Below are 27,770 nucleotides of genomic sequence, written 5' to 3' on the forward strand. Positions count from 1 at the left end.
ATTCCGTGAGAAATGAATAGAAATGGTATTCTGTATGACGAAAATATTTTGCAAACGTGCTATGTCGATATTTCTCCAAATATGAGGACTTTTGAATTAAGAGCTAAACTGAAAGCTGTTCTTTGCGATCTCTGTGAACACAAATGAACCAGTGCAGACGAGAGAGAATGAACGTGCGTGTGAAAATCTATTCAAAATATCGTTCATAACGGATCGATTATAATGCGATTATAATGCACTCCTGACATAAATTAAAAAATGAATGTCACTAGCTGCAACCCAAGTTTATCATAAACAGTGTTCAAATATCGAAGCTGGAGTCTTTAATCTTTCTGATGATACTGAGTTTGTCCAGATAAAGTAATATAGAGTGATGAGCAGTGAATGTTAAACAATAGTAATCTGAGGCCGTATGATCTTTGAATCGTAAGGGGTTAAAAGAGATCTAAAGTTTACTAATATTAGTCTCGAATTTCCCCAGCTGAAGACAATTATGCTCTGCTATGATTTTGTCGATGGACCGTTTTGAGAATACTTCTCTGTAGCGCCACTTCTGAGGACGTCCACTCGCTTTAGCCTCCTCACCCACAGGTTTAGCTGGATATATTTACTTCTTTCTGAATGAAATCGATACAATTCTACACCTTTTGCTGTATATCGGACGGCGCAACCCGAAAACACAACACGTTTTCGTCATAGTTTCAACTTTAATCAACAGCAATGTTCTTAACTATGTAACTGTTTACAGTAGCCGGCTGATCTCTTCAGTTTGTCAGTAGAAGCCGCTCGCGTTCTGCCACCCGGAAGTATCTTGAGGCGATTGTTTACAAACATTCTGAAATGGTCTATAAGTCCGAGTCCAAATGGACACGAGTCCATGACGAGACCGAGACCATTAAAATATGGTCTGGAGACCGAGTCCAAGACCGAGTCTCGAGTACAAATCACTGAAATTTAGTGTTAAATGTTCAAAAAATATATATATAAAAAGAATGTAATGATGTTCAATTATTCACTTAAAGGTAGCCTGGATGCCAGCCGAACCCTGCCCACAAAAACCCGCCAACTACTAGCCCTAAACAATAGCTTCTCAGGGGGGTTTCGGGGGGGAAATAGCGTTTGCGGGGTAAAATGTGTTATTTTGGCAAGGTTGCCTGCTAAAATTTGCACTCATGGGTCTATATATCACATAATAGTCGCTTCAACCAAGGGGGTAATCTAGCGCTCGGAAAGCGTTCCACCCCTAGGGGCTGCCATTGCTAACCAAGCCATCACCTGCTGTTAGCATCCCATTGACTCCCATTCATTTTTGAGTCACTTTGACAGTGAATAACTTTACATCTGAGACGTTTAAAGACTCCATTTGTCCATAGTTTATTTCTAAAGAAACACGACAATGTATAAGAGGCTCCATTACCTTGTATCTTACACTATCGCCCCGCAGAAGCTGTTTTTGTAAAAATAGGCTAACGATTGCGTCATAACCAACGCGACTCTGTCGCACAGTTGAGAAATTACTGTATAGACCTGAGGAGACGCTCGCAGGCAATCTTTTACTGTCTATGAGACAGTCGGGGGACGTGGAGACATAAAGTCTGATAAAGTCAAGGGGGAAGAATGGGGAGAAGCCCATAGTGAGCCAAAAGCAACGGGAGAAAATATTTAAACAACGTGATTCAGCTTTCACTTTCCACATCTACTAGAAGACCTACAGCTGTCAGACAGGAGGCTCACGTCACATCTACGTCGTCAAGCTCAGTCTGAGCCTGCGCAGTTCGCTCAGCCATCAGGAAGTGAGTGCTCCTATACTGACATCACTTAACGCCGTAGAAGTCAATGGGATCGCTCGGTCCATTTCTTTTACTGTCTATAGCTTCAACCCGCGGACAGAAAACAACCCGCGGGTAAAAAAAACGCGGACTTGGCAACACAGTGCAGTTGAACTCTGTTGACATTTGACAATGCGTTGCTTCGTTGCTCTGATTGGTTGTAAGTCTATCCAATTGATGTCTTTCCTGGTTCGGTTGAAACACGCCCCATAATCACAGCCCAATGGAGCAGTTTCAGACTCATATTCTGACTAGAACTGAGTATGACCACGTCAGGCTAACTTAAAGGTGCACTATGTAGTATTTTTGCAGTAAAATATCCAAACCACTAGGCCAGTGTTATATATTTTGTTCAGGTGAGTTCTTACAATATCACAAATGTTTCCAACTATTTGTAAATTGTGAGAAAATTGCTATTTTAAGCAAGGAACCGGGACGTCTAATCATAGCATCTTAGGGAGTCGCCTGTCAATGGTGTCATATCTGCGTTACCCTCGGTTTCCGGTTTTATTCTACAAAAGCACATGTTCAGTATTGTGATATATTGTATTACCGCATACCAGCACGTCTAGTCACAATAGAAAAGATTCTCAACTTACATTTAATGTTGTCTTTAAACAGTCAATGTCCTACATATATAGGAATAAATAGGAATGTTATCAAAAGAAAAATCACCTCATGGACGAAATAAACTTTTGCTCCTACGTAGATTCCCATTCTGACCACTGCCCTCACAGCAGCATTCATTCCTACATGAAGAAATACAGAAAAGAATGTTGATTCATAAATACTGATGCACCAAAACAGTCATTTTAAACAATCAACAAAAATTAGACCATTTGTGGCACAAATAGAGGAATGAAAGGAGGAGGCTCTGCTCAGTATGTTGCCTAAAGTGGCGTGACCTGACAAGTTGAATCAAGCATCAACTCCCCTGAGGCTATGTCCAGCCTAACCCATAGTGATGGGAGGGATGCTGCCAGGAAACCGTTGCTAGGAAACATAGTGACATAACCATATGAACCGAAAAGGTAAAAAAGGTCAAAAGTGGAAACTCTATGGGTAGCTGTGCAATGACGCAGTACTTTAAATACCCCATTTTCATATGAACTCCCATTATAATAAATTCTTGCATATAAAAATAAAACTTATTTTAGCCTGGTGCAGGAAATATGCGCACGAATTCAAGAGTAAACAAACAGACGTTTCTGTGGAGAATACAATAGTCTGTTCTAACTGGGATGTGGCTTATAATAATAAATAAGGGAGACAGACATTGCATAGCAGAACAAAATATCGCTTCGTACTCTCTTAAAAATGCCCGACTGCATGTATAAAACGGAAAAGATTGTCCGAGGCTTGTAACCCGCGCGCAATCGTGCTTGGGATGCCGTCGGTTTTTTTCCCCCACGTGATCACATGGGAGCCTCGCACTTGCCTGCCATCACGTAGACGCGCACTCATTCTTCACCATAGTATATTCATTATGATGACATAACAAAGATACACGCGACGCGCATAAAGATGCACGGAAACACATCGCCGGCCAAAAAGCCAAACGAATTTGAATTAATTTCCATTCATTCATGATTTAGGCTAACCGCATAGCAAAGCCATAGTCAGCATAAAATAAAAGATATGACATAACCGTAAATGCTGCGCCATAAATATTTCATTCCGGTTGCGTTGAAAGTCGCTCGAGCGAACCCAGTTTACGCGTTGTCATGACGCCCGAGAGCAAGACTCGCAGCGATGCAAGTTCATTATTTTAATTAAATCATCTATTAACTATGATTTCGTTTTAACCCTAAAAGATTTAATGTATTCATATACATAGTCTAGTAATATTTTAATAATTCGTTTTTTCAGTCATTATGACTGCATGAAAACACTGCGCAATCGCAATAAAAGTATTGATAAAGTAATTTCAGCGTCATTTTAAAGCACGGAACTGCCGCGCCGGTCTCCTTTATCATCTGTTGCGCTGCTGTTTTGCCTGTATGTAGATCAAAATACGTAAATAGGTCGGCCTGACACTGTGATGTCGACCAAGTGCACATGCGACATCCCAATCGGTTTGTTAAGGAAAAGAAAATACCTTGAGCATCTCCACCGCTCGTCAAGACGCCAATGGACTTCCCTGCTCCAGAGAGGTTCTCGATTAATTTTCTACTGTCCGGCATTATTATTTTACGGATGTCTTTGGGAACAGAATAGTGCCTTTAATTCCTGGTTGAAGTAAAAGCAATCTAAAGCAAGCTGGAGAGGATAAAAGGCTCCGTCGCTCAACTTCTCCTCCGGTGTCGGACTTGCGCTTTGGCGCGTCGCGCGCGCTCCGGTAGGCTGAATATCTACCGCCCCATTCTGGATTGACATTCGCGTCAGGCAATAGTCCCGCTGATCACGTCTCATCTGACCGGCGGGTTTAGACCAATTGCTGCCCAAAGTTCGGATTAAAGAAGTGACAAGGAAGTCCTGCTCTGCTTTCATCAAGTTTGGAGTTATTGTAAAACAATCTACTTAGTAAAGATCCAGCCAACTCTAAATGTAACACGATACTCTTCCATTGCCTTACACAGAAACAGAAGTTACAGTCATTAAGGAAGTACACACTTGTTTAACGAAGACAAAGCATATTCATATGTATGCATTTGTGTTCTGGTAGGCCTAATAGAATAGGCTACTATCTATAGAACAGCATAGCCGCCGTAATCCAGGGAACAAAAGGTGAACCTGTCAACTGTGAGCATGTGTTAATAGACAGTGGAATTCTTACAGAAGACACCTACACAGGTGTGACCTTGACATTTTCACTCACAGAGAATTTCTGTGTATGAGAGAGATAGAGCACTGCCACAGACAAATGGGTTTGTGAGGACTTACAACAAAAAAGAACAACCAGTGTGCTGACAGTAAACACTTACAAAGATAAACAAACTAATATATAGAGGTCAATAGACTATAGACTTTAAACTAGACATTTTACAGAAATTAACATCTATACGTTCTAATAGTTTTTATTTTATTTTAATATGTCAAGAACTGGCATTAGATGTTAAGTATTTAATAGCATGCAACAATGCAATTGCATCACTGAGTGCAACAGGAAACAATTCGTTAAGCCACTTATTTAATTACTCAACTTTTTTTTTTTTACTCAACTAAAGTAAAAAACAGTTTCTTAAAGGTGCAGTAAGTGATTTCTAAGAACGCTGTGGAGTGGACCTGAGCAGCATAACACACTTCTAGTCAATCAGCAGTAGGGGGCGTGTCCTCTCATTATAGGGGATGAGAGAATGAGCAATCAGCAGTAGGGGGCGTTTCCCTTCATGATGAGGGAGGGGAATAAGCAATCAGCAGTAGGGGTTGTTTCCCTTCATGATGGGGGAAGAGAGAGAATGAGCCAATCAGCAGTAGGGGGCCAGTCCCCTTATGATGGGGGAAGAGAGAGAATGAGCCAATCAGCAGTAGGGGGCCAGTCCCCTTATGATGGGGGAAGAGAGAGAATGAGCCAATCAGCAGTAGGGGGCCAGTCCCCTTATGATGGGGGAAGAGAGAGAATGAGCCAATCAGCAGTAGGGGGCCAGTCCCCTTATGATGGGGGAAGAGAGAGAATGAGCCAATCAGCAGTAGGGGGCGTCTCCCTTCATGATGGGGAGGAGAGAGAATGAGCCAATCAGCAGTAGGGAGCGTTTCCCTTCATGATGGGGAGGAGAGAGAATGAGCCAATCAGCAGTAGGGAGCGTTTACCTTCATGATAGGGGAGGAGAGAGAATGAGCCAATCAGCAGTACGGGGCGTGTCCCCTTATGATGGGGGAGGAGAGAGAATGAGCCAATCAGCAGTAGGGGGCGTTTCCCTTCATGATAGGGAGGAGAGAGACTAAGCCAATCAGCAGTACGGGGCGTGTCCCCTCATGATAGGGAGGAGAGAGACTAAGCCAATCAGCAGTACGGGGCGTGTCCCCTCATGATAGGGAGGAGAGAGATTAAGTCACTCAGCAGTACGGGGCGTGTCCCCTCATGATAGGGGAGGAGAGAGAATGAGCCAATCAGCAGTAGGGGGCCTGTCCCCTTATGATGGGGGAGGAGAGAGAATGAGCCAATCAGCAGTAGGGGTCGTTTCCCTTCATGATAGGGGAGGAGAGAGAATGAGCCAATCAGCAGTAGGGAGCATTTCCCTTCATGATAGGGGAGGAGAGAGAATGAGCCAATCAGCAGTACGGGGCGTGTCCCCTTATGATGGGGGAGAAGAGAGAATGAGCCAATCAGCAGTAGGGGGCGTGTCCCCTTATGATGGGGGAGAAGAGAGAATGAGCCAATCAGCAGTACGGGGCGTGTCCCCTTATGATGGGGGAGAAGAGAGAATGAGCCAATCAGCAGTAGGGGGCGTGTCCTCTCATGATAGGGGAGGAGAGAGACTAAGCCAATCAGCAGTAGGGGGCATGTCCTCTCATGATAGGGGAGGAGAGAGAATGAGCCAATCAGCAGTAGGGGGCATGTCCTCTCATGATAGGGGAGGAGAGAGAATGAGCCAATCAGCAGTACGGGGCGTGTCCCCTTATGATGGGGGAGAAGAGAGAATGAGCCAATCAGCAGTACGGGGCGTGTCCCCTTATGATGGGGGAGAAGAGAGAATGAGCCAATCAGCAGTAGGGGGCGTGTCCTCTCATGATAGGGGAGGAGAGAGACTAAGCCAATCAGCAGTAGGGGGCATGTCCTCTCATGATAGGGGAGGAGAGAGACTAAGCCAATCAGCAGTAGGGGGCATGTCCACTAATGATAGGGGAGGAGAGAGAATGAGCCAATCAGCAGTAGGGAACCACGTTGTACGAACACGTTGTGTCAATCACTTTCATGCCATTCTGGATTTTGGTGTTTGCTTGTACAGTGGCTCTGAATTGTCAAAACACCTCTCAAAATGCTTGCTACGGAGGCGAAAAACACAGAAAATTTCACCCAATCCAAAACTTTTTTTACGACAGACGAAAGTTCCGGAGGCAGTGTGTAAACGTTTACATTGGCCAGCTCACATGCATGCGTCGTGGTGCTCATGTGAACAGCATCGGCCAACGTTAAGGCGGCGTTTTGGCGTAGCTCCGACGCTGCAATGTTTTTACTACATCAACAGTGCAGGAGACTAACACAGACATGAAGAAATTGTTGAATAAAGTTATTTTTGCACACAAAAAGTATTCTGGATGCTTCATAAAACTTGAACCCCTGGAGTTATATCAGGGACTATTTATCAATGTCTTTCCTACCTTTCTGGGCCTTTAAAGTGCTGAGAGTGAGGATAAATTCTGAAAGAGGCTAAATGATAGGGATCTACTTCATTTTGGTTTCCATGAATCCCAAGTATATACATCTATCAATTTCCAAAAGAAGTGTGCATTTAAATAAAAAAGTCCTTACGGGTTTTGGAAAGACATGAGGGTAATTAATGACAGAATTTATTTTATTTTATTTTTTGGGGGGGGGGGGGGGGGGGGGTTGTGAACTAACCCTTTAACTTTAAAAGCCTTTATAATTATAATATAAACATAGCATGACTATTAATAGAAACTACTAGCCCTATAGCAGTCAGCTCGCACTATATATGGTAAGGATCCCGCTGTTCAGCTTCTTCTGACATTCTCTGTACTCACGACTTGATGCTCTTTTAAAAATCACTGACAGTCTCCTCTTTCCCAGTGCATAAATCAGTCCTGCCATAATGCACTTTTAAATCTTAGAAAAAGAAGCGTGAGTGAGTGTGCATTCTGTTTTTATCCTTATCTTCATACCTCTTCTTCTCAGTCTGCCTAAGGCTGGGAGTCAGTCAGGGATGTCCATCTAAAACATAGGACTGACCAGCACACAAAGCACTAAGATAAAGAGAAGAGAGCAAGAGCAGCATGGCATGCCAGACAGTTGCTGCAGGTCAGGCAGTGACAGTGATCAGAGTAATCCTGGTAATCAAAGGCCAGAGTATCTGCAGCAAAACACACATATTTATACATTCTGACAAAAAAACTTCTTCCATTCAATACCATTGCAACTTAACAATATCTACATACGGTTTATATGTGTAATAATAAAAACTTATTTGAACCCATATGACTATAATGTGCAAGCTTAGCATTAAAATTTGTCCAACAGATACTTACTCTTCACACTTTCTTTAGCACAGGTTGAAAGATCTTCAGATTGTTATTTACTACACACATTCCAAAATACACAAAGTGAACCAATAAGCAGTACTAATAAGATCTTAGTCTTATTAACATATTAAGTTATATAATTACTAGGCTACATTAAAGTTACATGCGTTTGAATCGATTTGAATGAGTAAGCTATTCACTTCCTCACTAGATACATTTTTCAAAATAAAGGTCTATAAAACTGTCTTTTCTTCAGTCATTAGCTAGTTGGTATTTGATGCAGAAACTGGCCTCTGGTCTTCAGTATGAACATTTAGGATTGCAGAGCACTGCTTTCTTAACTTTCTTAAATGGGCCACGCTTTCTGGTTGTTTTATCATCCCTGACACATCAGTCTTAAAAAACATTTAAGTATAAGACATATTAAGATATTTAAGATTTTTTTATAAATGTGTCATTAAAATAACAGTGTTAGGCTACGTTTAAAACTTTGCACATGCAGAGTATGTTTTTTTTTTTTAAATAAACATATTTAGTACATTTAACATTCATTTTATTTTTACATCTGTTAACTTTTATTTAAAAAAAAACGTTTTAAAAAAAGGAACAATATTAAAAAGCGAATATATTTGTATTATCTACCATTATATTATAATTTATTAAATTTAATATGATAAAAAGCGTCTGGCCAGTACGGGGATCGAACCCGCGACCTTGGCGTTATTAGCACCACGCTCTAACCAACTGAGCTAACCGGCCGTAGCCTCAGAAGCGTTTTAAACATAATTTACTCATTCCTGTATATAATCAAATAGTTTTTGTTTTTTCTGCTGATCAAAATAAAGATTTATTTGTCACTTACCTAAATATGTTCTCAAGCTATATGTTTTTTTTTCTTAATTTACACCCAACATACCTAAATATATATCAGAAATACACTTGCTTAATGCGCACTTTGCTACATAGTCCGGTTATAGACAAACTTGTGCGACTGACCTCGTGGCGCAACGGTAGCGCGTCTGACTCCAGATCAGAAGGTTGCGTGTTCAAATCACGTCGGGGTCAATGCTTCTTTTTAATCTACGAAACGGAAAGAAATAGAAAAGCACAAGTGGCTTATACCAAAGAAACATGAGCTGCAATACAAGTTATTTAAAAAATCCAAAATCACATGGATGGACCTTGCATGTTTTTTCACCACAAAGAGGCGCTAAGAGCATCCTAAAGAGAATGATGTCGACTCTGCAATGAACGTTGAAGGAGTTATAAGTTAGTTTGTTATTAAATCCAGTTGCCATACTTTTGTTTTTGTTTTTGGAAAAGTCAGAGGAACAAGTACACACGTAAATGTAAAAGTAGGGCTCGTCCGGGATTTGAACCCGGGACCTCTCGCACCCTAAGCGAGAATCATACCCCTAGACCAACGAGCCGACATGCAAGTATCTCTAAAAACGAGCCTAAGACCTTCACATTTTTGAAAAGTTATGGAGAAAACAGTGTCGAACGCCATCGAACGACATTAGGGCAAGTAATTAATAACATAATTACTTTTATTAATTACTGATAGTCTGTGAAGGTAAGCACTTGTATGATTTTGATTTTGTAATCTAATGTTTTTTGCTTTTTACACTAAGCTACTTTATTTAACTGTGCCACAGACTCAAAATAAACGTCAGTCACAAATATTGTAACGTTATGTTAAATTAGATTTTATTTTTGTAATATGTGTTAGCTTGGAACCATCTATGTTAATGTACTAGGCCTACTACTACTCCTAATAGCGTAATATCAGACACATTGTACAATAAGGTCTAATTTGTTAACGTTAACTACATATTTGTTGCAGCATTTATTAAAGGGATAGTAAAATTATTGTCATTAGCCTTTGTAATTAATTACTCACCCTCATGTCATTCCAGACTCGTAAGACTTTTGTTCATCTTCCGAATACAAATGAAGATATTTTATATGAAATCTGAGAGCTTTCGCCTTTCTGTCCCTCCATTGGACACGATCACTTTATGAACAGATTGAATTTGGGCTTTTATTCACATATAAAAATTAATTAACTTACACATAAGTTGTGGTAAACAGAAGCTCAAGCATCATATTTGACCAATGGGGTTCCTTCTTGTTTTACGTTTGAGCTTATATCAATTATATTAACAGATTCAACTTTTATTTTGATAATGAAAATGTTGAAAAGAATATGAACTAAGATTAATATGCTTGAGAAGTATTTGCCATTGTAAGTTCATAACTAGTTTTAATAGATTTGAATTATTTCAGTGTTTTAGGTATGTAGGCAACAACATGCTAAATAAACAATTCTTTTGCATTATAACCCATCATATCATAAGATTTAAAGCTTACGTGAAAGAAACCACTCTTAGAGGAAGATTAAACATGGTCTTTTAATCTGTTCAGTGACCAATCACAAGGTGACACAAATTCATAAGTTTATTTATAAAAGTTCAGTTAAAACACTCACTCTCAAAGACTGCTTTGATTTCTCTCAAAACACACACACACACACACACACACACACACACACACACACACACACACACACACACACACGCGCACGCACGCTATCTTAAACTTAATCTTAAACATGACAATTTTACAGAAATCAATGCAATTTAATGTCAAATATTGGAATTTGCTATGCATTAGAAAAGTGTATGAAAATGGTAAACCATATCTTAAAATGTCACTAATATCAATCATTTTAACTTCTTTTGAAAATAAAACTACCATATTTCAGTCTAAACCTAATTACAAGAGGATATCAACATTGATAATATGGTCACAAAAAAAAATGCACCCATAATTTCTGCAAGTGCCCTTTTGTTCAGCCTCAGTCTGGTTTGCTTTGTCTTGAGTTTTCATCTTAAAAATAAAGGTTCCACAAGGAGGTTTTCACAGTGATGCCATAGAAGATCCTCAAAGAACATTTCAGTAAACAGTTCTTAAAAGAACAATTTTAATAACCTACAGAATGTTTTTCCACTATAAAGAATCTTTTGTGCAATGGATGGGCTCCATGAAAGGTTCTTCATGCCAATAATGAACCTTTATTTTTAAGAGTATCACGAGAAAGAAATCACAAAACATGCCTCAGAGGAACAGTAAAGAGCAGCTGCAAACAACCATTTCATGAGGGACCTGCCACCAATGAGTACAGATGGAGGAGAGGGAAACAAGGAGAGCAAAAAGAAGAGAAGAGACTGAGGAAGGGATAAAATGAAAACACATAAATGTCCCTTCCTAAGAGGCAGTGAACTTTCTGAGCGTGATCACAATGAGAGCGAGAAGAACCGAGGCTCCGAGGAACACCGCAATGACGATAGCTGTGATGGCACCTGGCCCCAGCACAACTGAGGACAGAAATAATACTGTGAATCACACACCATGACAGAAACTTAGCAATGTTTTATTAAACAAAGATTTATACCATATTCAATACGTGGAAAATTATTAATAATAACCAAGAGCTACTAAAAACATAAAATATGCTCTATTACAGTAAGTTTGATTCAGTATGTGAACACGGGTGGAATTATTTTACCTTCCTCATCCAAGGTTGGTGAATGTGTCATTTCATCATAGTCCATGGTGATGGTGTTTTCCGACAGGTCCTGGTAAGGGACTTTTGTTGTCACATCAATGGCTCCAGCACCGGAGAGTGTGTCCTGGTTATCATTCTGCAGTGTAGCGGAGGAATCAGCCACTGTTTCTGGTGGAAGGAAAAAATTAAGCTGAATCAAAATGGAAACAAAATAATATATTTAGTTGCAGAATGTTCTATAATCTATTTTCACAAAATCATTCCAAAACAGAAAGGCAAAGACCACAGACACAACATAATATGATACATCTAATAATTAAATAATATACAAATAAGTATCAGAATATATACACAATATATAGCCAAACGTTTTGGGACTTCTGAGCTTACATGAACTTTAATGACATCCCATTCTTAATCTGCAGGGTTTAATATGGAGTTGGCCCTTTGCAGCTATAACAGCTTCAGCTCTTCTGGGAAGGCTTTCCACAAGGATTAGGAGTGTGTTTATGGGAATTTTTGACCATTTTTCTATAAGCACATTTGTGAGGTCAGGCACTGATGTTGGATGAGAAGGCCTGGTTCACAGTCTCCGCTCTAATTCATCCCAATGGTGCTCTGTCGGGTTGAGGTCAGGACTCTGTGCAGGCCAGTCAAGTTCCTGCACACCAAACTGGCTCATCCATGTCTTTAAGGACCGATGCATTGTGCACTGACAGTTATGTTGGAACAGGAAGGGCCATCCCTGGTCTAGAGTCCAGTGGCAGAGTGCTTTACTTGTAAAGTAAAGTTGGTAGTGCCGATTGTACTTGGTGATGTAGGCCTAAGGCTTGGATGCAGTTACTCGGCCATGGAGAAAAAAATAAAATAATATAGGCTATATATATATATATATATATATATATATATATATATATATATATATATATATATATATATATATATATATATATATATATATATATATATATATATATATATATTTAAAAAATGGGAAAGAAAGGGGAAAGAATTTCTCAGAATGGGAAAGGTGATTTAAGCAATTTTGAGCGTGACATTGTTGTTGGTGCCAGACGGGCCAGTCTGAGTATTTCACAATCTGCTCAGTTATTTGGATTTTCATGCACAACCATTTCTAGGGTTTACAAAGAATGATGTGAAAAGGGAAAAACATCCAGTATGGATAGAATGAGGATAATGGGCCGACTGATTCAAGCTAATAGAAAAGCAACTTTGACTGAAATAACCACTCGTTACAACCAAGGTATGCAGTAAAGCATTTGTGAAGCCACACACAACCTTGAGGTGGATGGGCTACAACAGCAGAAGACCCCACCGGGATGGATGGATGGATGGATGGATGAATGGATTGATGGATGGATAGAATTTAAGGTACACTTAAGAAGCTTTATGTTAAATATATTTTTAAAAAATCATTTTAACTTTTGTTATTGGCTAAAGTGAGCTACAGACGATTTTTTCCTCTAAGCATTAAGTATAGGGAATGCATAGGTCTAGAAAGTGGCAAATGTTAGTCACATTTGGTATGACTCAATGGGCGTCTTTATGGAGGATTAGCACTCGCTTCTCACTATGGCATCCTGTCCTGCGCGTTCCTCCCCTCTTCTCCTCACATCTCTCACTGACATTCCACATCTCCCACAGGCATGGAACAGCCATGCGACTTTTATCACCTACACCACACTCACGGAGCACAAAGCCCATTTCCTATGTTACTGCTTGCCCACCATTCCCAAAGGGCACCTTATGGACAAAGGTTCTGACCTCAAAATGAAGGGACAAAGACAGAGAACATGGATAAACGGTGGGATATCTTGACCTGTTTGAACAACCCAATTGCACAGGTCATAACTAATCCAACAAGCAAACACACATAACAGTGTGCTCATTTGTGCATTGAAAGCATAATTAGGTTTTGAGAAATATAGGTAATGCACATGCAGCGGCAACTTATAGCATCTTTCCATGGAATTAAACATAAACAGCAAGTTTTTGATAAGTAAATGATAGCTACAAGTAAGAATACTAAATGAATAAAAATAAGTAAATAAAAAGAACCTATGATGTATTTAAATAACTAAACAAAAGCTACAAAAATTATAAGTAAGAGTACTAAATAAATAAATAAAAATAACCTATATGATTTAAATATAAATAAAAAGCTACAATAATACTAAACGAATAAGAGTAAATTAATAAAAATAACCCAGGATTCATTGAAATAACTAATAGCTACAAGGAACAATATTTAACAAATCATAATAAATAAAAAGAAACTATGAATACATATTTAAAAACTAACAGCTACAAGAAAGAATACTAAAGAAATTAAGAAAAAAAGTAAATAAAAAATAACCGATGGTCTATTTAAATAAATAGCTAGGCTACAAGAATAGCCTATGAAAAGAACCAATGATAGGCTACATTAAAATAACAATAGATACCAGTAAGAAAACTAAATAAAGTAATAAAACCAATATATTTAAACAACTAAATAAGACTTACGAGCAAAAACTAAACGATGACACGAGTCAAAACTAACCCAACAAGCACAAACATAGAACGCTCATTTTTGCATCGACAACAGACGTATTTACATGTAGCGGCCACTTACCACCTTTTCATGACATTAAACATACTAAATTGCTCATGTTCCACCCTAAATCTTAAAATAAAAGGTTAATATTTGGAGTCATCAAACTGGGGATGGCCAACATATGAGTATTTTTAATAATAGTGTGTTTGCTCAGCAAGACGCACACTTTCTGGACTTGAAGCAGGCTGTAGGTACGGCACACCGGGGCGCGAGGCCAGCGATACATCAATGAGCCCTTCACTTGAGGGTACAAAAAGGTGCTTGTGTGGTCAGAGAGGACGGCTTGAGGCAGAGCAACCAACGGCCTAAACACAGCCAGTGTGCTGCAAGTGAAACAAGTTTGTTTATGAGGCCAGTCTGTGGAAAAGCACGCACGTCGGCGTCAGCATGCGCAACCTGTTGATCTGAAAAAGTACATTTTTTGTGTGTGTTTGTCACTTCACGGTCTGCTTAAATATTTATTAAGCAATGCTTAAACATTTGGATATAGGACAAGGCCAAAGACGTTGTCTGTTTTTTTCTATTTTAACACACAACAGTGAGATGACAACATTCAGACAGATGCGTGCGAATGACACAATCGTGCGCCACCGTGCGCGTGCCAGTGTGTTGTGCCAATGTCCTCATCTCACATAAGAACGTTTTGCTAACGTTCCCATTCAGATATTCTCTGAATATTCAAAATGTCCTTAATTTACTGCCATAATAATAACAAAACAAACAAACAACAAAAAAGTTCCCAGCCACTGTCAGCATTTTTTGATATTTTTCACACAACTTTCATGGTCCCCAGATTATTTTTCATGTATGATTATCTGAATAAAAAACAGTTTTAATGTTTTCGATTCATGCATTCTTTTTTATTAGAACTTGAATGTGGATATGTTCAATTAAAGGGGTGATGAATTGAGAGATCAACTTTCCCTTGAGCTTTTGATATATAAAAGGTAATGGCAATATAAGATTATCCTGTATCAGAGCTGAAAACGTCCTTTTTAGTCAAAGAAAAACTTTTATAGACACCAGGCCCAGAAAACTGTGTGCTTCATTATGTCATCACGTGACGAAACACCACCGACTCATTAAGGTGATCGGATCACTTTAGCCAGCAGCAATAACAATGTGGAAGAAGATAGCAAGATATTGTGGAAGAACACAGTCGCTGCATAAGCTTCCTTCAGATCCTAATATTAGGAATGTGTGATACTTCATTTATTTTTAATGAAGTTCCAGCTCACATGGGGAAGAACGTTTGTGTGCTCGCTTCATTTCACTGCAGAATCGTTTGTAAACTAGTCTCAAGTGCTGGATTTGCAGACACAATGTTGTGCCTTCTATGTTGGATTCGACAGGAATGGTGCAACACACTTATGTGAGTAAAACGTCTTTTTGATATATAGTAAAAGTAGTCCGGGGGCTGTGTGTTTTCCAAACGTGCTACCAAAACGTAGGTCTGTCGGCAGAAATTCTTTCTTGATCTGGTTGCGCATGTGTGTGTGTGTGTGTGTGTGTGTGTGTGTGTGTGTGTGTGTGTGCGTGCGCACGGTTTGCGCTTATATTGACCTATCCTGCGGCCCATGTAATACAGAAATAATATTCCAATCAATCGGGGGTGGATGAGAAATAAATCATTGTGTTTGTTAGATAAAGACGTTTACGAGCCCTGTGGTTGAGAGAATCATTGCACTAGCCACTTTCAAAATAGTCTCTCCCTCATGTGAACTTAACTGACAGGGCCATAGATATGACAAAGGAGCTGAAGCTCATTAAATATGCAAATCTTATCCAATCCTAGCTGTGGCCGTTTACTTCTAAGTTTCCAGTGCAGCTGGAATCAAAACTGAGTGTGCAGAAGAGAGCCTCAAAACCAGTGTAGAAAATAGCCTATTACCTATTAGTTATGATGTTTTTGAATGTAAAAAACACACAAACGTCACAACGTTGACCTCAGACAACAGTATAAATTAAGGGGCGTGGCCACTTGAGTGACAGGTGAATTGCTGCTGCTGCTCTCAAACAGGCACCTAATCTCCACCCATCATTACATCATTTATAGTTAACAGTGAGCGCTGCGCTGCCAAGATTGCTATGGCTGGCTCCGCCCACTCTAGGCTTTAAAAATACTCTTCAGAAACCTACGGGTGTCATGGACCCTACGGCCATGGTTTTATACAGTCTATTATTTTGACCAAGAGATTCAGTACTCTTTCAGAAGATGTGTAATAGTTATGGAATTCAAGTTGATCCGTCAAATCTTTTTCGATAAACGCACAAACTAATTTTACATAGCGGTTGCAAAAATACACTTAAGGCTATATCTCCGCAGCGCTTTATCGTATTCAAGCCTTGGTATGTGTCATCACACGCATGACCTGATGCAACATGCTGTGTTTCGACACAGAGCCACCTACTGTTCCGAGATACGAAAAATGGCTATTTTGGCTCGTAACTTCTGAATCATTTGTCCAAAAATCATAAAATTAGGTCTTATTAGATTCGAGGCATGATGCCGAGTCGACTGATACCCAATCTTACCATGTCGACCATTTTGAATTATGTGCTAAAATGCTGTATTTTATGAACGCATGAACGGATTGTTACGAAACTTGGTATGAGCCATCGCCACATTGCCCTGAAGTAGCCTAAGAATTTTGAAACAGCGCCACCTAGCGGATAATAATTTTTTTCAAATGCTTATAACTGGGAGTGGCAGACTTATTTTCATGGGAGTAACTTTTTTCTGGCTTAGTCCAACGACACCAGACTTGCCAGGTTTCGGGAAATGGTTTGTTCAGCATAGTAATTAAGTGCTTTAGAATTAAAACATTAGATGACGTATTCGAAACCGCTAGTCAGATCGAGATGAAACCAGCGTCAGAATTTCGGAAACATAAGTCGATAGCTAATAGCCAAAATATTAATAGTGGGGGTAGTAAAATCCAGTCAAAGTCAGATGTCAGTCATTTTCTATGTGTTTTTTCATATAAATGTCTATAACTCCAAAACGAAATGAGATATTTTTACCAAAATTCACACACATCTATGGGCTCACTCCGATGACACAAAAAGGTAGGATTGTGCCTAAAACATGAAATTGGCTCTATACAACTCAATGTATTCATATGGGGTTTCAACATTTTTGCTTAAAAGTGTCTCCAAATGTCTTTACTAATTTTTACAGTTGGTCTGCTGCTAGCTTCCTTGTTTGCCTCTGTTGCGCTTGACCCCGGTAATGACTGCTTGATTTTGATTTCTCAGAGGAGAACAAAACTTAAACTGAATTGAGCTGGATGTTGATTGTTTCTCAGTAGAGGTGATTTACAGTTGAATCGAATTTGTTTAACAAATTTAATAAATTTAACGACACTTTTATTAAATCAGCATTACCTGAACTGAATCTACATTGGGTTGACTTGAGCTGAATACTGACAGTATTGTCTCATGTAGAGCTGCTTATAGCTAAATTGAACTTGTTTCTTAATTGATTGTAAAGTTATTGAACTGAATCAACACTGAACTGAATGATTGATGTAGAACTGCTTTACAAATTTAAATTTGAAGAAGTTTGCATCATAGATTCTGTGTTTCTGTTTATCACCGTGAAGCTGCTTTGAAACAATCTGTACTTTGCTCGACTTAATGAGTATAGTCAACAATGTTCAACATTACAGAATGTGTCTTCCTTAATACTGTTTTACCCCCCAAAAATATGTAAAATAATGGCCAATAACATGAAAGTAACTCAAATGAACAGCCAGTTTTGGTTGCGATGAAGCATCTTGCAAAATTCAGACTCCAATATTGGCAGCAGAGCAATTATTGTAAATGCAAAAAGGCTATTAATATCTTTAATTAATTCAAAGATGAAAAGTTCTTCCTCCACAAATTCTGTTGTGTACTGGAAATGTATCAAAGCACACAGTGGCATCATGATCGTCCAGACTTCTGGAATCATTCCTGCTGCCATGACATCAATGCAAATAAGTTCACATAGAAATATCAAGAAACTGCTCCATCACCACTTGCTTCGGGTCTTGAATGTGTAATATAACCGTATTACATCATGTATTCTGGCTGGAAAGTCTGAGTGTCTTCAACCTTTTTTTCTCCCACTTTATGAGATTTTAATGTATGTTTTGGAAGGTCCTATTTTAGAGATGATGCTTTAAAAAAAGTCATCGGTTAAAGAAAGCAATTCTAATTTTGGTTGTACAAAGAATGTTGTGCTCAGCTGTATGCCTTGGTTTCCCCCAAGAGTCTAACAAACAAGCTCCTTGTCTTTGTACGCATTGAACCCAAGACTAAATTCAGGTTCAACACCTGGATGTGAAAAAGAAAAGGTCTGAGTCACTGAAGACAGTGTGACGTTTCAGTCTGCAAGAGTCTCGCACCTTTACTCTGCTGTAAAAAGTTGATCCTGCATGGGATTGGTTCAGTGAAACATTTCAATTTCATTTTTTTTACACTAAAAAACGAACTCTTTCCCATGGAAAAGATCCTAGTATTTAGGAAAGGTAAGTAAATGTTCTCTTCAGTTTTGATAGAACTCCTTCCCTTTCATGCCCAGCACTGACTATTGGAAAGGGGCCTTGCAAAACCAAGAGGGTCAACATGTCGAAAATGACACGTATGCACAATTAGAGATTTCAGAGGTGAGGTTTTCCTGAACCTTCATAAACATGGGCTCAGAAAGACACATATCAACACCTCAAGTCAAGAAACAACAAAATTCTCACTCATAGTCACCAACCGATCAGAATTGCTGGCTTATCAAAAACGCATTTAAGCTTTCCTAACAGTTCAACAGATTTTTGAGATGTCCATGATTGATTAGATGGAAAGACAGTGATGTTACCTGTCTGCACAAAAGCCATGCATATGGCCAGAGCAGTAATGAAGGCGAGCCGAGATAAACCTCTTGAACTGCTGCTGACGCCCATGGTTCCTGGTCAGACACTTCTGTTCACCGCTCCTAGACTGGTGCGTTAATGAAAGAACACAGAGAGCAAGTGAGAGACTGCGTGAGAGATGCTGGGGTAAGCTGGGTTTAGGTGGGAGGACTCTATATGGACAGTGCAGACTTTTGTCAACTCTTCTGGTAACTGCCCACCTTCTTCAAACCCAGGCGTTCCAGTCCTGAAGCACGATGCAGACGGCCTTCATGTCCCAGGCTACTTTTCTGTGGTTATTAAGGATCATAGAGGTGGATCTTGCAGTAGGTATAGAGGAGATGACAAGTGTTCGGAAAAGTTACTTTTAAAAGTAATCCATTACAATATTATTACTCCATAAAAAGTATGTAACTAATTGTGTTACTTAGTTACGTTTATGGATAGTAATACATACTTTTTCTCACCTGCATAGGCTTGGCTTGCTTTTTTTGCATCAAAAAAGTTATATTTTTGGCAAACATAAAGGCCCTTTTATCCACACAAAAATGTTGAAACACAAATGTTCGGTATAATTGAAGTGAATCATCAAAGGTTAGCCGCAAAGACATTGGTTAATAAAGTGAGATCAAACACAAAGAATATTTGTTCTTACTATTAACTAGTTGCTTATCGTGCTGATTACTAGGATATGGCTGATAAAACACATATTAATGCTTTATGTATTGGATCCCTTAATATACCCAACACCTAAACTTAACACCTACCTGCTGACATTTATAAGCCGTAATTAGGAGTTTATTAGGAGGCACAGTTAATAGTAAGAACTGATCCTAAACTAAAGCAGACTCAAGAACTGTATTTTGAATATGGAAGAACATTCTCATTGCATTTCGTCATCATAATAAAATAATATTTTAAGTTTTGGTGAATTGTTGGCTAATTCGTACATTGACCTACACCGCTTCTTACTTTTGGATGCACTTTATTTTACAGTATGTGTACTTACAGTGTATTTATCTAAGAAAATACTTGGGTAATATAATGTAACTATATACCTATAAGGGTCAAGGTTAGGTTATTGTATTGTAATAAGTATGTAGCATCTATCTGTCTTTTTAAAACTAAAAACCAAGAAACTTCAAGCTTTTAAAACTACTTCAAACTTACCGGCTAGACTTTCTAATTTTTGTAATATTAATTCATATGTACTTACTATAGGTTTAGGGGTTAGGCAAGGGGTTAGTTGCATTTAATTATGCATAATTTATTGTTTTTACTATGGTAAGTACATGTAAAATATGTAGCAATGACACTGTAAAATAAAGTGTTACCATAAAGTGCCTCTTTACTTTGCTTTATCTTGTAAATTTGCTTAATGAATTTTTTTTTTTTAATGCTGTCTTTATTATGTAGCAGCTGCTGATATTGTAAACAGTTAAGGCTGAAGGGCTTGGCCTCATAACTTTTTTAAAATCCGTGATTATTTTTTCCTGCAAGGCTTTTTTTCCCATCAAACTCTTCTGCTGATGTTGTGTTATGGAGAAATGAACTGAGTATATAGTGCATATCAATATTAGTCTTAGATGCCGAGTCCCCCTCCATAAACACCAGACAGGAACAAACAGCTACAACACTGAACAGATTCTGAAGGGTCTCGTTTTCTGCACACAACACTGTGGATATATGCATCTCAGGGAACTAATTAAAGGACTATTTCATGTTACATACAAGTTATGGTTTGTCACCAGAACGTCCTGTATGTCAAAGTAATAATTCGTTACATTTATATAGAGCTTTTCTCTGCTCAAATCGCTTTACATGGAAAGGGGAAATCTCCTCGATTAACACCATTGTGCAGCTTCCACCTGGATGATACGACCACAGCCATATTGTGCCAAAACGCTAACCACACACCAGCTGATTGGTGGAGAGAAGACAGATTGATGAAGCCAATCAGGAGAGGGGGATGATTAAGAGGTCAGGATGATGGCCAGAGGTCAATAGGCAAACTACATCCTGAGACTTTTAATCACCAGTCAGGACCTCGGTTTAATGTCTCACCCGAATGAAGAATGGTGCTTTTTGACAGTATAGTGTCAACATCACTATACTGGGGCGTTAGGACACACAGCAGGGGCTGGTCTCACTAACACCTCTTCCAGTAGCTGCGTAATTTTCCCAGGTGGTCTCCCATCCAGGGAAGGACAAGGCTCAGCCCTGCTTAGCTTTAGTGGACAACCAGTCTTGGACTACAGGGCGATATGTATGCTAAATTAAATTAAATTCAACTCTGATCTTGAAGCTTGTATAAAAAAAAAAATATAAAAAAAAAATCACATTTACAGCACTGTGAGAAAGGCTTTCAGGCAAGGTGCTAAGGAGGATTAAAAGCAGAAAAGTGAAGATTAATATATATATATATATATATATATATATATATATATATATATATATATATATATATATATATATATATATATATATATATATATATATATATATATATATATATATCGTGGTACAACTCTTTTGTGGTGGGACTACGGTTTAAAAACTACAAATATGAACTCTAGTCAGGAGGGCATGTTACAGATTAAATAAGATGACACTTCAATCATATTAACATAATCCTTTTTTAACTTTTAGCTATACTTTGTAAATAATATTTATTCTGTTGCAGTGCCCCTTTGCCTTAAGTAAATTAGTCTAAACCATTTTAACTTAAATAATGATGCACAAAAAAAAGGCTTAACCCTAGTCCCAAATTAAAATGCATATTTGAGCCATTTTAACTGAAAGCAATTTACACTGACATTTTAAAATATGTTAGTGTCAATGTTTTGTTTCAAGGTTTACACCAGTAATGTTTTTTTTAAGGCATATTTATAAAAGTGGCTTAAATATCCTAATAAAACAGGCCTAATCCTGATTGTGAAACCGGGCCATCAAATTAAATTAAACTTGCAAAAAAAAAAAAAAAAAAAATCAGAATGGGGAGCTATGAATTTATGATTTTTTTTTTAGTAAGGTTATAATTAACGGAATATTTGTTTTTATTATTTGACCAAATAATAAGTTACTGATATCCAATGAAATACTAAAGAGCTGAGCAGTGAACTTTAAATATACAAGGCCTGGAAATCACAACTTTAAAATTCCCTGAAATGTCCAGGTTTTCCATAAATGTGTATCATTCAAATTTGTAAAAGGCAACTTGGGTAAACATTCGCAAGTCAACACGGCACAACCCTGCTTTGTGCATTAGGAGCAAAAGCGTGCAGAACAGCCCACACAAGAGACTGTTTGATTTATTTGTCGTACTGTAATAAAAAAAAAGTATGACTCCACTGGTTCATTTCCATATATTATAATACAGATGCAGAATTGAAAGTTTATTCTTTAAACAGCCTAATATTTTACAAAGAAATGGTTAAGTGTCTGGAACCTTCAAACATGTCCTTAAAACAGGACACTGTTGATGACATTTCCTCGAGTCCTACATTGTTTTCGATGTCCGTCAACATGGGGGCAAAAAAGTGGGAGAGGAGAGAGGGGAAGAAAATGGAAAACACTAAAAGAATAAGGGAAGGAACAAATAAATTAAAAAGGAAGTTGTAATAATGGGGATAATACATATTTTTTTTCCTCTGCAATCCTTATATTCACGCTTAAAGAAACATCAGTCGGGAGACGAGCATGATCATGAGCAGACGCTCCATCTCCGTGAAAGGACACCGAGATCGTTGATTCCTCTCCTGCAGCAAGGCCCTCTCTTCCTTTACTCAGGGCTTTGTGATTTTGGTTCTTTTCATGGCCGCGGGGCAGCGCTGTTATTGCAACTGGAGTTTCCTCTCGATTAGGGAGGAAGAAAACGTGCTGCCCCGAGTCTACTCCAAATTGGAAAATTGATGATACAAAAAAGAAAATGAAAAAAAAACTGAAAAGAGGAAAAGGTTTGAGGGGAACATAATGGCAGCTGTTCAGAAGGGAAGCAGTCGGTAGGGGGAGCCTGGTGATCAGCTAGCCTCAAAAGTCTTCCACAGTCTCAATCTCACCCATGTTGAGTCTCTCAGATGAGGCATTGACAGAAAAACCTGCAGAGACATGGAAAAGAATAAAAAAACATTAGAGGGAGAACATCTACACACATACACTACTGGACAAAAGTAAAAAAAAGAAAAAAAGAAGTCTCTTCTGCTCACGAGGCTGCATTTATGTTATTAAAAATGAAAAAGCTGTAATGTGAAATATAATTCAAATGTAAAATAACGTTTCTATTTAAATATTTTAATTTAAAATGTCCTTTATTCCTGTGATGCAAAGCTGAATTTTCAGCATCACCACTCAATAGACAGTCTTCAGTGATCCTTCAGAAATAATATGATTTGCTGTTTAAGAAACATTTATGATGATCAATATTGAAAGTTGTTGTGTAAAAAATGCTTTTTTTTAGGATTCTTTGATGAATAGAAAGTTCAAAAGAATAGTATTTTTCTGAAATAGAAAGCTTTTGTAATCTTGTACCACCGTTCAAAACTTTTTGGGTGGTAAGAATGTTATTTATTTATTTTTGGGAAAGAACTTAAAATACTTAAACATTTTATAAAATGTTTTTTATTGCAATACTCTTTCTTTATTTTACTTAAAAGACTAAGTAATGATGCTGAAAATTCAGCTTTGAATGACAGAAATAAATAAATCTGCTTGGCTGGATGGTGTATTAAAACCATATAATATACAGGTAATCCCAGTCAGATTAATCAGCATTCTACATTAATGCAATTAATGATATAAACGTTCAGAAATTCAATGTGTGTACTGTGTCTGATAATCAAGTGTCAGGCAGTTCTTTAATTCTACTTTGTGCATTAAAATTGTTTAATGCTCAACTAGCTGTGGATTATACCTTACATATACTGTAAATATAAATAATCGTGTAAATGTTAACAAGCAACTAATATGCGTTTATTAAAATCTACTCAAGATTTAGTCACATCAAACGGTTCTGATGCCATCATGATGATTTTATCTGGTGCTCAATAGCACGCTATTAGGTTTCAACAAATTGAAGAACATCAGTTCACACGAATTTATACTATGCTGATGAGTAATTTTCCAGCAGATCATATCAAGTTTGAAAATGACAAAAGTTTATGAATGACTTTGCCGACACTCACCTAGAAGGCTTGGGTCAGCCCGTACCATCTTCTGTTTCTTCTTCTTCTTGCCCGAAGTGACTGTCTCAAACCGCTGATGTTGCTGCTGTTGTTGTTGTAGGACTGACACTTGGCTCATTCCCCATACGGAGTCCTGAGACACAAACATGGGGAGTTCAGCAGCTAATTGACACATACACACCAGTGTTATTTATCATGACTATTAATGTTAGAATAATTTTGCACACGCAGAAAGCCTATCAGGCAGTGCACGAAAACTGTAATAATATATATTAGGGATGCAACAATACAGTTAGTCCACGGTTCAATAGTCACCTCGGTTTTTATCCACGTTTTTTTCGGTTCGGTTCGCTTTTTTTTTTTTGCTATTCTATTCTTAGGCGACAGGAACAGAAAAAGTTAAGGAGAAAATGTTTTTATTGCAATACTCTTTCTTTATTTTACTTAAAAGACTTTACTTAAACTTAAAACTTTACCTAAAAAAACCCTTAGTGTGTATTTATAATATAGTGTATAGTGTAAAATAGTGTATTTTATAATATAAAATAAATATATATAAAGATTTACAGTGGCAGCTCAGAGATGTACAGAAGCATTTAAGTATGAAATTGAATGAATAAATGTAGGCTTAAATTAAAACTACATAGTCTTCAATATACAACAACTATTAAAAGCGGTCTTTTTTTTAATTAACATCATTTTAGAGGTTAACTTTAAGGACAAGCGGTTCACTAGGCTGCTGCTGTCAATTGAAGACCTGTTCACATCTCATATAGACGCACACGATTTTACTTTCACTTTAGATATAACCGACTGTGTTTATATGTTAACCTTTTGTGTATTTGACAGTATTAGTGCAGTAAGACATTCCAGTAGTCACGCGTGGCTTGATTCCAGTAATCTGTGGCTTGCTGGTTAAACATTTAATTTGCATGCATGCACATGAATGAAATGTTTAAACGGCAAGGCTTTAAAACGCTGGTAAACACCCCTTAACTTTAGTGAATATGAATGGATATTTGCTCATATCAGCGTGTAGACTCACAGGTACACTCAATATTATATTGAGTATTGTGACATCCCTAATATATATATATATATATATATATATATATATATATATATATATATATATATATATATATATATATATATATATATATATATATATATATATATAAATATATATATATATATAAAAGATAAATACCGGTTATGTCACCACAGTTAAATCTGTGTCTGTATTGCATGTTCAAACCTTAATACCATTTAAATTAACAGGTTTATAGATGTTTTCTCCAAGTGTATAGAGCTTGGACATTTTTGAGATTGGCTTAACTGATGCATTACAATTGAACTAAACACATTAGATTTTAATCAAATAAAATCTTGTGTACTTACTAATATATGACTAAAACTAAATCAAAATTTGCACACACATGCTAGTGCACAGAGACACAAACAAACCTGCTGTTTTTGCTGCTGGACCGGCTGAGGTTTTTGCTGGTTAGCATTCTGTTTGGCACGCCGCTCCAGGAACTGCTTGGCGAAGTCCTTGGCCTGTGGAGTGTCGCCTAGGTAGGCTCGCACGTAGTCGTGCACCTCGTATGGCGAGTCCACTTCCTTCAGGAACGACGCAAACGTGGGAACTGTGACAAGAGTGGAAGACTTATGACTTTCAGAAAGCTACATTGTCTTTAAATCACTGATGCAGAAGTTTGTTTGCAGTTTACCCCCTTTAATTAAGTAATCAAGTAAATGATCAGTAATAAAATATATACTAATAAACAAACAACAAATAAATACAACAAAGATACAGATACAAACAGAAAGTATAAGTGCGGTTTTTCCCGTTTGTTTGTTTAACATCAATACAGATAGGAGTGGGTATAAGCTATATTAGTTTGCTTTCACTTTAAGAACTACAGTAATGTGAAGATCCAATACTGACACACATCCTAAACTTTTTTACTCAAGACATAACAGCCAATATGGACATCATAATGCGTGTTTGAGTGTTCAAGATTAGTGAGCCTAGAAATAACACATTTGTATACACGAGCGCTGACAGGTGGCAAACACATGCACAGAATCCACAGCCAGCCAGTCTGACATCGGGGTGTGTCAGTACTGAATTTAGTTTGTGGCTTACATAGCTTTTATTAACTCTTTTTTTAGTGCTATCAGGCATATCAGACTTTTATTTGAGATGGTAGGGGAGAGAGAATATCCTTTGTTTTCGTGATGGCACAGCTGGAAGAACTGAAGAACTGTCAGCTGCATAAAATCCGCTTTATGCATCTGTGGTACAATCCAAAGGATACTCACAGCTCGCGCGAATAAAACAAAAGCTGATTGGCTGCAATATAAGATGCATGTTGGTCTCAATTGTAAGCATAATACTGCAAAAATATTTGACTAGCAAAAGAAAGAACTACAACACTCGCACGCACACACTAAAGCGCATTTCAATGAGCATTAGAGGTAGCGTTACATGGACAGGAAAAATATGATTTTTTTAAAATTATTTAAGACCTAGAACTCAACTCTGCAGCAAATGTAAGACTTTTTAAGACCTAAAATTTAGATTTTGAAATGTAAGACTTTTTAAGACCCCGCGGAAACCCTGGGTAAATACAGTCCATTTTGGAACAGTAAATAGTTAAGAGAAAACACGCTAATCAAAGAACAAAAAACAAAACCATTCTCTGGTCTTGACAATCATTTCTGAAGTATTTCTTACCTTAATACTACTGTTAGACCCACCTGAAAAACTTAAAGCCATGTTTATTTCTTAGGTCTCTTATTCATTTGTCTCTTTATTCCATTGTATTTATTTGTACTATTGTTTGCAAATTGCTCTGATTTTATTACTGACTGTTAACTTGTCTTTTTTTGTAAACGATTCAAATAAAGCCTCCCTGTGCTGTTTTACATCAAAATTAGCCAAATTAATCATCATCTGTATGGCTGTATGTGGAGGTTTTCCCAGTGGTATTGAAAATGTTATTAAATATCAATATCTCTCAAGGTATCATATCTAACCTGGAAATTCCAGTAACTTGACAAAACCAATAAAAACATGAATATTTTAATGTCAGAAGCCACATTCCGTGTAAACAACGACAAGAAAACATTCTCAAGAAAAAGTGATTAAACGGCAAGGAGGGAAGTGGCTTGTGGGAAGAATTATCTGTGCATCTATTGCGCATTAAACGCCAATATTCAAGATGGTTGAAGATGATAGCAGAGTAGACGTCAGTTGACTCACCATCGAGGTTATTGGCTGTGTTCAGAGTGTGTAGAGTCTGTTCACACCACTGCATAAAGCCGTCTTGGTTCTTATTGACTCCCTGGAACAGTTTCAGTAGCTTCTCTTCTTCCTCCACCTTTTTACTTGCTTTACCACTGCTGCTATTACTGCAACAGATTATTTTAAAGAATACAATAAGGAAATTTCACAAAAAGGTGTTTGTGTGCAACGGACCTAGTTGGCAAACTAAAGTCATTTTATTTAAGGTTTATTGCACATTTTAGAGTAAC

At 37.8% G+C, this 27,770-nt stretch overlaps 3 protein-coding genes and 3 non-coding genes across 13 annotated transcripts in view; 1 reads left to right on the top strand and 5 right to left on the bottom strand.

Annotated features, from left to right (window-relative positions):
- Positions 1–8,127, bottom strand: part of pfkpb (phosphofructokinase, platelet b) — a 32,784-nt gene extending 24,657 nt beyond the window's left edge. For 2 of the 4 annotated variants that reach the window (XM_067452682.1, XM_067452684.1), the window contains exons 1-2: positions 3,928–4,169; positions 2,505–2,578 (exon numbers count right to left, since the gene is read on the bottom strand). In XM_067452682.1, the coding sequence (XP_067308783.1) occupies positions 2,505–2,578; positions 3,928–4,012 (159 nt within the window). In that variant the 5' untranslated portion in view covers positions 4,013–4,169. Of the gene's footprint in view, positions 1–2,504; positions 2,579–3,927; positions 4,170–7,613; positions 7,802–7,976 lie in introns of those variants that run through there. The other 2 variants (XM_067452683.1, XM_067452681.1) reach the window with 2 other exon arrangements.
- A 528-nt stretch (positions 8,128–8,655) lies between these two features.
- Positions 8,656–8,729, bottom strand: trnai-aau (transfer RNA isoleucine (anticodon AAU)). The gene has a single exon. It is a non-coding gene; the product is annotated as a tRNA-Ile (tRNA).
- A 234-nt stretch (positions 8,730–8,963) lies between these two features.
- trnaw-cca (transfer RNA tryptophan (anticodon CCA)) lies at positions 8,964–9,035 on the top strand. Its single transcript has one exon. It is a non-coding gene; the product is annotated as a tRNA-Trp (tRNA).
- A 293-nt stretch (positions 9,036–9,328) lies between these two features.
- On the bottom strand, positions 9,329–9,400 carry trnap-agg (transfer RNA proline (anticodon AGG)). Its single transcript has one exon. It is a non-coding gene; the product is annotated as a tRNA-Pro (tRNA).
- Positions 9,401–10,419: 1,019 nt separating this feature from the next.
- snorc (secondary ossification center associated regulator of chondrocyte maturation) lies at positions 10,420–19,577 on the bottom strand. Of its 2 annotated transcripts, XM_067452711.1 has the most exons (5): positions 19,515–19,577; positions 19,269–19,367; positions 19,014–19,135; positions 11,542–11,709; positions 10,420–11,350 (listed from the first exon to the last, which is right to left on the bottom strand). In XM_067452711.1, exons 3-5 carry the CDS (start codon positions 19,096–19,098, stop codon positions 11,241–11,243), a joined length of 363 nt encoding a protein of 120 aa, XP_067308812.1. In that variant the 5' UTR covers positions 19,099–19,135; positions 19,269–19,367; positions 19,515–19,577; the 3' UTR covers positions 10,420–11,240. The 2 variants fall into 2 exon arrangements, with proteins under 2 accessions (XP_067308812.1, XP_067308811.1); XM_067452710.1 differs by lacking the exons at positions 19,269–19,367; positions 19,515–19,577 and having other exon boundaries at positions 19,014–19,192.
- Positions 19,578–22,415: 2,838 nt separating this feature from the next.
- gigyf2 (GRB10 interacting GYF protein 2) overlaps positions 22,416–27,770 on the bottom strand; it is a 32,550-nt gene continuing 27,195 nt past the window's right edge. For all 4 annotated transcript variants that reach the window (XM_067452676.1, XM_067452677.1, XM_067452675.1 and 1 more), the window contains 4 exons: positions 27,499–27,647; positions 25,695–25,876; positions 24,228–24,360; positions 22,416–23,144 (listed from right to left, as the gene is read on the bottom strand). In XM_067452676.1, coding sequence (XP_067308777.1) covers positions 23,077–23,144; positions 24,228–24,360; positions 25,695–25,876; positions 27,499–27,647 — 532 coding nt within the window. In that variant the 3' untranslated portion in view covers positions 22,416–23,076. The remainder of the gene's footprint in view (positions 23,145–24,227; positions 24,361–25,694; positions 25,877–27,498; positions 27,648–27,770) is intronic.

This window comes from Pseudorasbora parva, chromosome 9, assembly GCF_024679245.1.
Source record: "Pseudorasbora parva isolate DD20220531a chromosome 9, ASM2467924v1, whole genome shotgun sequence".
Lineage (NCBI taxonomy): Eukaryota > Metazoa > Chordata > Actinopteri > Cypriniformes > Gobionidae > Pseudorasbora > Pseudorasbora parva.